Here is an 11,826-nt window from a genome sequence, read left to right as displayed (position 1 = left end):
AGGGGTTTGTGCGGGGAGAAGGGTGCAACAATGAATGAATGGAATTCCAAAATCTCTGTAGATGTTCATTGAAATGAAAAATAAACAAACTAAATTAAAATTTAAAAAATTTTAAAAAAAAAACCCAAAAACCTAAAGTACATTGCCAACGAAGTGAAACTGACTCATAACTGGCTTTCCAGCAGTTTTTTTAGAGACTGAAAAATAGCATTTGTTGAATTGCCCATCTTTCTGCCAAAAAGCAGTTTTTGGATTTGAACTTTCGGAGAGGTGTCTGTCTTTAGGATAGTAGTGAAACTCCCTCTGAACTAAACCACCGGAAAGCTAGGATGACTGGACAGCAAAAATATAATGTCATCCTAGGAGAACAGAAAGATGAATTACTTGTTACCTTGTTCTTGAGAACCATAGAGCTAAATTTTCCTAAGTTAAAAAATAATTTTTAAATGAATTGTATAATAAAAGGAAGAACATTATCATAAGAATAATTTTGGATGAGCCTTACAATACTTAAGACTTGGACTTGAATATGAATCAATATTTATCAAGGAATTGAATTGTGAGTACATTTTTTTTTTACTTTTCAGAGTTATATTCAGCTTTCAATATTATCCCTTAATTTAATGTGTATACTATTACTGGCCCAATAGAAAATAAAACTGTTAATGCAGTGCTTTGAGCCTCCTTCTCTATATTATATATAGAGAGAATAATGATATTAAGATGGCCAAGTAATTTTGAAGGGAAAGAAGTAGGGAGGCTCTGCATGATCTGATTACAGAATTAGCCTAATCTGCCTTTCCCTTCCAATATCTTCATGTCATTTAATCTTCCTCCAGTCCCACATTTCTAACTTGTGAGAAGACAAAGAATTCTCTCATTATTTCTGCAGTTTCCTGAGGTTTAATTTCTCAGGGTCTCTTTGCCTTTGATCTGTTGTGTTGAGTCTAAGATTTTGTGCTTTGGTGCAAAGCAAAATCCACCCCTTCAACATTGTCACAGGAAAGTCACAAAACAAAACAAAACTCCACCAAAAATCAAGAACAACCCACCTCAAAACAAGTGTATTTTGAGTTTTCTCATTCTACTGTTAGAATTAGGAGTCATACTTTGAAGCACCTCATGCCCTTCTGTTCTCTCCTTGCCAACCCCTTCCTTGCTCTACATCATATCTCTGCTTTTTTCCTTTGGGTAGCCCCAGAAGTTCCATATTATTCTCTTTCTTGTAGCAAGGGAGTTCTGGTGGTGTAGTCCTATAGTGAGTTGCTTCACTAACCCAAAGACTGCACATCTGCAGTGGTTTGATTCCACCAGTGGCTTGGCAGGAGGAAGATGGGAAGTCCCCTTCTGTTGGAATTTATAGCCTCAGAATCATCCTGGAAGTCACTATGAACTGGAGAAGACGTTATAGCAGTGAGTTTTATTATGTAGACTAGTTCCGCAACCTTTGCTTTCAAACCCACATAACCAAATTCATTGAGATCATCTTGATAAAGGCATGACAGAGTTAGAATGCGCCTGCTGGAGGCTCAATGCCTGCATTTGTAGCCCAACTTTTCCACTGATACATAAATGGCTTGGGGTAAATTACTTAGCCTCTTTGGTCTGTGAAATAATGGCAATAATAATAGTACCTCTTAGGATATTTTGTAAAGATCTAATAACTTGTGTGAAAGTGAGTTTTTTACAGGTGTTCATAGGGTTTACTCCTTGTTTTTTCCTCTTTATTTTACTTTCTTATAAGAGTTGCTGAATAGTGCACTTAATATGCTGAGCTGTTAATTGAAAGGTTGGAAATTCAAATCCACCCAGTAGTGCTTTGAAATAAATGTCTTTTATATAATTCTGATATTGTAAGAGATGCTCTGATAGCCTAGTCTGTAGGGGTTTTACTACCTAACACAAAGGTTGCTTCTTATGATGGTTGACACACAAAAGAAGCTCTGTGTGAAAAAGACAATAATCTCCTCCCATACAATTTACCTCCTCAGAAACCTAGAGAAGGATTATCTATGGGTTGGGTCTTATTTGAAAGCAATGAGTTTGAGTCCAAGTTTTTAATTGTTGAGTTTATTGTAACATATTAAATAAATGGTTATGTTTCTTTATTTTCTTCATTAACCACAAACGTTTAGAAGGTGATGAGCAACTTTTATTTATATTTGTGTCTTAAGAACATGGTTTAGCTAAAGATTCCAGTTGGATAATCTGTGGACAGTAATCAGATCTTGGGAAGGCATAGAGCACTCAACACCTGATTTTTGAGGAGTAGATATCTAGGTCTTTCTTCCAAGGTACATCTTGTTAAGACAAACTATCAGATCTTTGGTTATCAGCAAAGAGAATTAGCCATGAGCACCACCAGGAACTTTATGCAATGCATTTCTGTTACCTGTCATCAAGTTAACCTATGATAAATCCATGTACCATGGATTGTACCTTTGTGATCCATACAGTTTTCAGCACCAGATTGTTTGATACCAGCATTTCTTTCTTTGTAGTTGTCTCAGTCTAGAATCTATTCTGAACTCTGTTCATCATCACAGCAACACACAGTCCTATACAGACAGATGGTTGTTCTGCTTGAGGGTACATTGACTTAGAATTGAACCTGTATCTCACATATGAAAAGTAGAAATCCTCTTCTGAGTTCTATGTTGGAGAATACCATGGAATATGTGGAGTACTGCAAAATTTATGTTTAACATATGGTACTGTAGTTAAACTCATAATAGCAACACAGATGTTTCATTCATTAGACAGCAATCTTAATTAACCACTTTTTATTTTTCCACACTTGTTGGTTTGGAGTGTGACAACCATCCTGGACTGACTGCTGACTGTGTTTACCATTGGACATTTTTCAGACCTCAAGCAGTGGAAGGCACTCTGTTCGAATCACTGGACTCAGCACTATCGATTTCCGAGCTGGGTTTTCAAGAAAGCCCACCCTGGACTTCAAAACAACAGTCAGCAGACCTGTACAAGGTTTGTATGTGTATGTTAATTCAATTGGTTTAATCAACATCTTAGTCAAGAATATGTTTTGAACTGTAAGGCAGTCTCTTCCCATGCAATTGTGTGCCTGTGAAAACCTGCTGAAGGGTCAGCCTAAGGTTCTTTCTCACTCGATGGTAGACAACAACAACAACAACATTTTGTTGTTTTGCATATTCAATAACATTCACATAGTCTGTCTTTCTGAAAGTGTGATCGCGACACCATGATATAAATTCACTCAGGACATTAAAATCTAAATATTAAGATTCCTATGTCTCAGTCTAGATCTCCTTAATTATATTTGCTGAAGTTAGGGCTTCAACTAGGCATTTTAATGACAATTTTAAATTTTCTTTCTTTACTTCCTAAATTTCAAGAAATCTTTGACTCAGATTTTGAGAATTATTCTAATTAAATCTATAATTTGCTTTATTGTCTTGGTGAAAATGTAGATTATGTGTGAATAAAAACCAAAGATAAAATTGTTGCTGATTTTTAAAACTTTTTCCTCCCAGCTTATTCATGCATATAAGTCAAAGTTTTATCTCTAGAAAAGAAGCTCAAATTTCCTTTACCTTTTATGGGTTTTTCCCCCATTTATTCTTTTATTTTTATTGATGCAGTTTCTGAAAGAGTTCACAACAGTGAATTCTTAAAGCTTGTCAGATAATCCAGGATCATGTTATGTAGTGTTAAATAAACCCCCAAATCAATACTTCAGATTTTTTAATTTAAATATAGTTAAGAAACTATAAGGATAATTAGTCACAATTCCTTAAATCTCCTTTATGTAGAAAATACTCATTTACTATTGGCAGGGTAATCTGTAGTCCTACTGATTTTTATGGCACCATTTTTTGTTATGATGGAGATACTTACTTGGTATAGTATCCCAATTTCATCTTACTTATAAATAATAAAATCTTTCTTTTGTAGGAATACCTACCTATGTGCTGCTGAATACTTCTGGAATTTCCATTCCAGCTAGAGTCGATCGTCTTGAACTTCTGAGTATATCAGGCAATTCTCTTAAGACTATACCTGTTAAATATTACCCAGATCAAAAACCCTATGGCATATGGAATATTTCTGAATTCATTCCGCCAAATGAAGCTTTCTTTCTTAAAGTCACAGGATACGATAAGGATGACTATCTCTTCCAGAGAGTGTCAAGTGTGTCCTTCTCTAGTATTGTCCCAGGTAAGACATCATTCCCCACCTCCCCCTCCATACTAAGTTATTGATAGCTGACAGAAGTTACTATGATCAGATAGGGTTTCTTAAAATGAATTATAAAATCATAAATAATATCTTTATATTACCATTGTGTTAACTAATGGACAGGCATTTCTTTTTTAACCATAAAATAGCATATTTGAATTTTCACATTAATTTTCATGATTATAGATCTGGAAATTTTTATTATTTGAGTAATTATAAGAACATTTAGACTAGAAAACTCTATGTACTTTCTCCTCCCAGAAATGCCTGGCACGTATGTTTGATTCAATTGTCTAAATGAACAAATGGTCATATGTTGAAGATTATATACCCTTCTCTTCCACTGGAAATGAACAGGGATGATTCTGACTTTATATATTTTTCTTACTTAATCAAAAGAACGAAAAAGAAACAACTCCAAACACCCAAACCTGTTCTTGTCAAGGTGTTTCTGACTTCTAGCAAACCTGTAGGACAGAGTAGATTTGGGCCATAGGGTTTCTAAGGAGCTCGGTGATTAAAGGTGCTAACAGAAAAGTGGAGGGTTCGAATCCACCAGCTGCTCCTATTGAGAAAGGAGTAGCAATCTACTTCTGTTAAGATTTACGGGCTTGAAAATCCTGTGGGCAGGTTTAATGTTCTGTAGGGTTACTATCACTCAGAATCAACTGCTTGGTAGTGGGTGTTCAGTTAACCTTTGTGAACGCTGACTATCACATCTTTCTCCTATGGAATGACTAGTGTGTTAGAACTCCTAGTCTTTTAGTTAGAAGCGAAATGTTTTAACCATTTCATCACTGGGATACCCAATTGATTCATTAATTCTAATATAATTATTTATATATTTATTCTCAAACAGAAATGAACTCACAGATTGGGAATTATTTGGTGGCATCAGCTACATTTCAGTTATTTCTCAAGACCTAAACTTTAGGACTTTAGCTCAAACCATTGACACAGGAACTTTTTAAAAATTTTACTATTGGAAGCAGGAACAAAAGTTTGCCATTTATACCTAAAGTTGTGAGTTTGGAAATTCTGTAGCTATACTTTAATATTTGAATGATAAGGATAGGCTCAACCTCAGTGATTCTACATATATAATATTTAAAGTCAGTTAACATAAAATATTCATAGTCTAATTATTACAGAACAGATTTCATTTTTAATTGAAAATAAATTCAGTTTGAGAAAGCAATTACCCTAATACTGTATTCTAATATATTTAGAATATATTTTTGAATTGAAAATGTACCTTATAATTGATAATGTAACATTTCAGGGTTTTGTTGGATTTTTTTTTCATCTTAGTTGTTTAAAAAATGATGCACTGTCTTAAAATCAGTGAATTCTTCAATTCAGTCAGTACATGGTCAGTGGATATCTATGAAAGTATCCAGAAATGATTGAATATTGAAGTAATAAATACAATTAATGTCAGTTTTATGGATTTGGGTTAATGACAAAGCAGAGGTTTTCATGGCAGGATTATATTTTAACACCAATGATTCTGGATAGACTAACTGGAAATACTCAACGATTTGGTGACCTTTTTGCTCATGCTCTTTCTTTCTAGATGCCCCCAAAGTTACAATGCCTGTGAAAACTCCAGGATACTACCTGCAGCCAGGCCAAATTCTCTGCTCTGTTGAGAGTCTATTGCCCTTTACTGTGAGCCTTGTCAGAAATGGAGTAACACTTGGAGAAGACCAGTATTTAAAGTGTGTAAATATTTCTTTGAGTAATACATTATGGCTTTACAAAAACAAATCTAAATGCAATAAGATAATATTTTTTACATTTTCTTTTTATTGTGATTTTTAAAGTTTATGGAAAAGTTGGATTTTCCTTCATTCATCATTACACATTTTCCTCCCTATCCCCAACCCCAGTTACCTTTTCTCTCAAAAAAAAAATTCATTTATTTTTGCACAATTTCCTCCCTCCTCCCTATATATCATTTTAGAAAACGTATTTTCTCATTTATTTGTATGAATGACGAATTGGAATTTTTAAAACTACTTAATAACTTTCTTTTTAAAGGTACAGACAGTAGTGTTTTGGTTTTTGGTTTTTGGTTTTTTTCATTGTGCATCATAAAATAATCTTTTGGATGCATTTTTTTTCTTCTAAATTCTCACCTATTTGCTCTATAGTCTTGAGATGTTGTTGTGTGCCTTCGAGTTAGAGCCTACCCGTAGCTGGCTCTCCAGTGGTTTTCAGAAGTGGTTAATTACATGAGAGGAAATGCCCATCCTTCTTCCTCAGTGAGCTGGTGGATTCAAACTTTATTCTTTTGGGATTGCAGCTCAGCTTCTCACCTTTAGGTCACCAGAGTCTTGGAACTGGAAAAAAAATGCAACTCCTTGCTACGATTTGATTCCAACTCATAGTAACCACATGAGATAGAGTAAAACTGCTTCATAGGCCTAACTGTAATCTATACGAAAGCACCCTGCTTCATCTTCGTCCTGCAGAACTCCCCATAAGTTTGCATCACGAACCTGTTGCTTAGCAGTCAAGCACTCAATTCCTGTCCTATGAGGACTTCTATCTTGAGTCAGGTTGTGCTGTCCAGTCAGAAGCAACTTTTAGCTGACCCTCCAGCAGATTTTCGGAGACTGGAAATCACACGGGAAGAGAATGCCTGTCTTTCTCTCCTGGAGTAGTTAGTGGATGTGAACCACTTGCTTTGAATTAGCAGCACAACTCCCTACTCTCTAGGCCACCTGAGTTTTGAGATATACTAATGGTTAATTCAGGCATAAATTTGTGCCCTCCTGGAGCTTGTATATAACTGATGAATACAGATAATATATATATGATATTATATGATATGATATGATATATGATATCATATATGATATATATGATATGATATTTTATGATATGATATCACATTCTAGAGTATGTTCAAAGGCTGATTCAAAGTTGATTTGGATTTTATTCCATATCAATCTTGAATAAGCTATCTTGTTCTGATAATGCATATAAAATTATTAATATAAATTTAGTAGTGAACCTTGGAAAGGGACCTTGTAAATGAGAGGCCTTGCAGCTTGATCTTTATTGACTTCAGTGTAAACTACCTCTAAATTACCTAATCTAAATCTATCTAATGATAACTTGGAGTACCTTTCGGAAACCAGGAGGAGAATTCTTTCTGGTATAATTTTCTGGAATTATTTCCTTTTTAACTATTGTGAAACAAAATACAATTGGGGAAAAACTCTAGAAATGTTTTGGGTTTTAGTAAAACTTTTGTACTGCTAATTCAATTTTAACAAAAATAACTTCTATAAAACACTAATTATTTGTCAATATCAATTTTTGTAATCTCTTTTGTAAAAGGAACAAGTGCTCAGGACAGCTATATCTGACTTCTACTGACTCCCAAACCACCAACATCCACAACACAAAACCAGTCTCCATTAGATCAGACATTTCCCCCATATTACTGCACCTCTTTCTACTAATTCTAATACCAATTTTACTGGGTCCAAAATACATTTCAATATCTCATAGCCCACACAGAACCATATGTACTCTATCTATTGGATTTATTGTTGTTGTTGATTGTGGAGTCAAGCAAGACTCATGGTGACCCTATGAACAAAAGGTCTGAAACCTTTCTATAACTATCGTCATTTATTAAGGAAGTAAAAATGCTATAACTCAGGTTGGTGGCAGAATACAAACACTAGGTTAGGTTAGCTACCAAAATGTGTTCACATACCCCTCAGGCTTCAGCCTCTTGGCTTCAGACCTGTGTTACAAAGTTCTTGGCCCTGTGAAAAATGACTCTCTCTTTATCCTCGAACAAACTTGGGCAAGGTCTCCTAGCTGTAGCGCCACAGGGTAGCAGTCCACAGGTCAACTCTGTCTCATGTCAGATCTCTGACTCTCTACTCCAGCTGCTACTGCTCTCCTGTAAGTTTGGCTGATGCAAAAATCTCTGGCCCCAAAGGGCATTCACGGTTTTCCTATTTCTTTGCTGGTGGTGAAATCCACAAAATCTGCTGCTGAATCTGCTCAGTTTAATGGCGAGACTAGCCAGTCTCCTTGTGGATAAACTAACACACTATTTGCATATTTCCACCTAACCACATAGTAAAATCAAGGCAGGGCTAGGAAAGCCATTCTGAACAATAAGCCCATAATTCCACGCCTTTATAGGAGGCCATTTTAAGTAAAATCTTAAGAGATCAGTGGTCTTTACAACCTGAGGAAATTTTAGATTCTTTAAAGATTGAATGATACTACTTCATGCCCTGGATGTGCTCACCAAGTTGTGCCAAGAAGTCTGGAGGACAACCACCTGGCCTACTGATTGGAAGAGATCTATATTTATTCCCATTCCAAAAAAGGTGACCTGAAAGAGTGTGGAAATTATCGAACAGTATCATTGATATCACATGCTAGCAAGATTCTGCTGAAGATTATCCAAAAATGACTGGAACAGCACATCAACAGAGAACTGCCTGAAGTGCAGGCTGGATTTAGAAGAGGCCATGACACTAGGGCTATTATAGCCAATGTCAGATGGATCTTGGCTGAAAGCAGAAAATACCAGAAGAATGTCTATCTGTGTTTCATTGACTATGCAAAGACACTTGACTGTGAGGATCACAACAAACTGGCTGACTCTGGGAAGAAGGGGAATCCCAGAACACTTGATTGTGCTTATGCAAAACCTATACTTGGACCAGGAGGCAGTCATCAGAAAAGGGCAAGGGAATACTACATGGTTCAAAATTGGGAAGAGTGTGCAACAAAGATGTGTCCTATTGCCATATCTTTTCAATCTACATGTTGTTGATGTTGTTATGTGCCATCGAGTCACTTGAGACTCATAGCAACCCTATGTACAAAATCCCTAAGCTCTGCTCTGTCCTGTGCCAATTGCACTGTCTCCGATACACCCATCCCGATTACCCCAGTCACTTAATCAATCCACTTCATAGAGGGCCTTCCCCTTCTGCACTGTCCCTCCACCCTACTAAGCATGATGTCCCTCTCCAAGGACCTGTCCCTCCTTGCAACATGTCCAAAGTATGTTAGATGGAGCCTCAGAATCCTTGCCTCCCAGGAGCCGCCCGGTTTAACCCTTTCCAGGATGAATCTGTTTGTTTTTCTAGCAGTCCATGGTACCCTCAATACTCTTCTCCAGTATCAAAGCTCAAAGGCATCAGTTCTCCTATCCTCCTTAGTCACTGTACAACTCTCTGATGCATGACAATTGATAGCAAAGACCATGGCCTGTATCAGAAGCATCTTAGTCTCTAAAGAGACACCATTGCTCTTCAGTACTTTGGAGAGGTCCCTAAGAGCAGACTTCACCATTGCAATATGTCTTTTAATTTCCTGGCTACTGGTGCCAAGAGTGTTGACTGTGGAGCCAAGCAAACTAAAGCTGTGAACAATCTCAATCTCTTCACCATCCTTCCTGATGCTGCCAATTGGTCCAGTGGTGAGAATCTTTGTCTTTTTGACATTGAGACTCAATCCATATTGGAGGCTGCAGTCCTTGACCCTCTGCAGCAAATGCTTCAGGTCCTCCTCAGTTTCAAAAAGCATGTTTGTGTCATCTTCATAACGCAGATTGTTGATGTATCTTCCACCAATGCTGACCCCCCATTTCTCCTCATAGAGCCCAGCCTCCCGGATAAGCTATTCTGCATGCAGGTTGAAAAGGTATGGAGACAGGACACATCCCTGGGGTACGCCCTTCCCAGTTTTGAACCATGCAGTGAGTGTTTCCTTGCTCTGTTCTGATGACTGCCTTTTGGTCCAAGTATAGGTTTCTCAATCTACATGCAGAACAGATTATCCAGGAGGCTGGGCTCTACATACTTTGGACATGTTGCAAGGCGGGATCAGTCCTTGGACAGGGACGTTATGCTTGGGAGGGTGGAGGGACAGTGCAGGAGAAGAAGACCCTCAATGAGATGGATTGATTCAGTCACTGGGGTAATGGGATAGGTGGGTCAGAGACAATAAGATTGGCAAGGGTTTAGGGCTGTTGTATATATGGTAGCTATGTGTCGCAGGTGACTCAACGGCACATAACAACAACAAACAACAATTTGATAATTTACTTAGCTGGTAGCTAGTTCCAGAAAATCAAATGCTGAAGCTACACTACTGACTAACAAAAATAAAATAATTCTATTTCAGGTTTAAATAACTTCTTCCAAGACAATTGGGATTCTTTATAAACATTAATTTCTCACAATTCCTGGGAGGTGGGCCACAAAAATCCCTTTTCTCAGTTTTTCCAAGTCTGTAGCCCAGAGATATGACAAGCTCTGTGTACATACATGAAGCCTTTTGGAAGTGAGGTGCTAGAGACAAAATTAGGCATGGGTGATGATGGATTGACACTTTAATCCTTATTTACTCATTTAATTCTACCCTAGAACTCCTAATAACTTGAGACATGTGACTTAATCTCTGTTTATGTCATCCACTTAGGCCACTAGGGAATGGATGAAGGGATTGGTTTGCATTAGCAGGAATTTTTTTTTCATTTTTATGATTTTTTCCCAATTTCCAAAGACTATCCTATTAAAACTATTTCAATATGGCTTTTAGTGATTAACATTAAATGAGAGGGCTACAAGAAAATAATAATCATTTTCATTCAATATTTTATAAATGAGAGAAATAGATAAAATAATAAAGAACATCCTTCAAACAATCAGTAACTAGTTATGTGCTTTTGAACAAATTACTTGCCCTTCTTTCATTTTTCATGTTTTAAAATGAGGAAATTAGGACTGAAGATAGTAGTGTTCTTTTCCAAAACATCTGTGAACCTACATATTTTATGAATCCTAATGTATGCTCATCTCTGAAATAGTCATTGCTTTCCCAAATCCTGCCTTCCTGAAACTTACTGAAAGGATGACATTTATAGACTTTTTATACCCTCCCTTACTGCAGTTGTCAGTTCTGACTTTAGCGGCCCTTCGTTGGGTTTCTGGACCAGCACACCTTTTCCCTCAGAGCTTCTGGTGGACTTAAACCAACTTTGGGTTAACTCCACTTGGAACTTGTACATAAAAATAAGAAGACGGTCTCTTCTTAGAATAGGTTGAAGGTTGAAGAGTGGAGTATACTCGGGGTGGGGCTGGGAGGGGGGGATTGTATACCAATGAAGGAATTTTTCTTTTACTTTTCAAAAAAAAGAAAACTGAGAGGGGCATAGGGAGAAAAGTGTAACAATAAATGAATAAAAATCCAAAATCTGTAAATTTTCACTGGAATTAATAATAATAATTTAAAAAAGAATAAAAATTTTGTTTTCTCCCTTGACCTTCATTAATTTCCTTGACAAACTACTTTGACTTAAAAAATTATTTAATATGACCAGAAATTATAAAAGATAAACAAAAAAGGGAGGATAAAAATAAGTGTTTCTCTGCAAGCACTTTCATCTTATATTTTTTACAAAGCGATAATATGTTTCCTTAATGAAATTTTCTGTCCCTTTAATTTATTTTGTCTTTGTTGTGTCTTTTACTCAGAAAAGTTTTATTTCCAAATTATGACATTAAAGTGTGTGTACTGTCATGTTATAAAGAGTCTACAGTATATTTATTT

At 36.4% G+C, this 11,826-nt stretch overlaps 1 protein-coding gene across 1 annotated transcript in view; it reads left to right on the top strand.

The window, feature by feature from the left end:
• The window catches only part of HMCN1 (hemicentin 1), a 763,653-nt gene that overhangs the window by 345,450 nt on the left and 406,377 nt on the right, over positions 1 to 11,826 (top strand). Inside the window, exons 8-10 of the mRNA XM_006901311.1 lie at positions 2,868 to 2,988; positions 3,937 to 4,200; positions 5,798 to 5,942. Of these exons, the coding sequence (XP_006901373.1) occupies positions 2,868 to 2,988; positions 3,937 to 4,200; positions 5,798 to 5,942 (530 nt within the window). The remainder of the gene's footprint in view (positions 1 to 2,867; positions 2,989 to 3,936; positions 4,201 to 5,797; positions 5,943 to 11,826) is intronic.

Source organism: Elephantulus edwardii, unplaced genomic scaffold (genome assembly GCF_000299155.1).
Source record: "Elephantulus edwardii isolate Elephantulus edwardi_28Jun2011 unplaced genomic scaffold, EleEdw1.0 scaffold00318, whole genome shotgun sequence".
Classification (NCBI taxonomy): Eukaryota; Metazoa; Chordata; class Mammalia; order Macroscelidea; family Macroscelididae; genus Elephantulus; species Elephantulus edwardii.
This window is presented reverse-complemented; position numbering and strand designations above follow the sequence as displayed.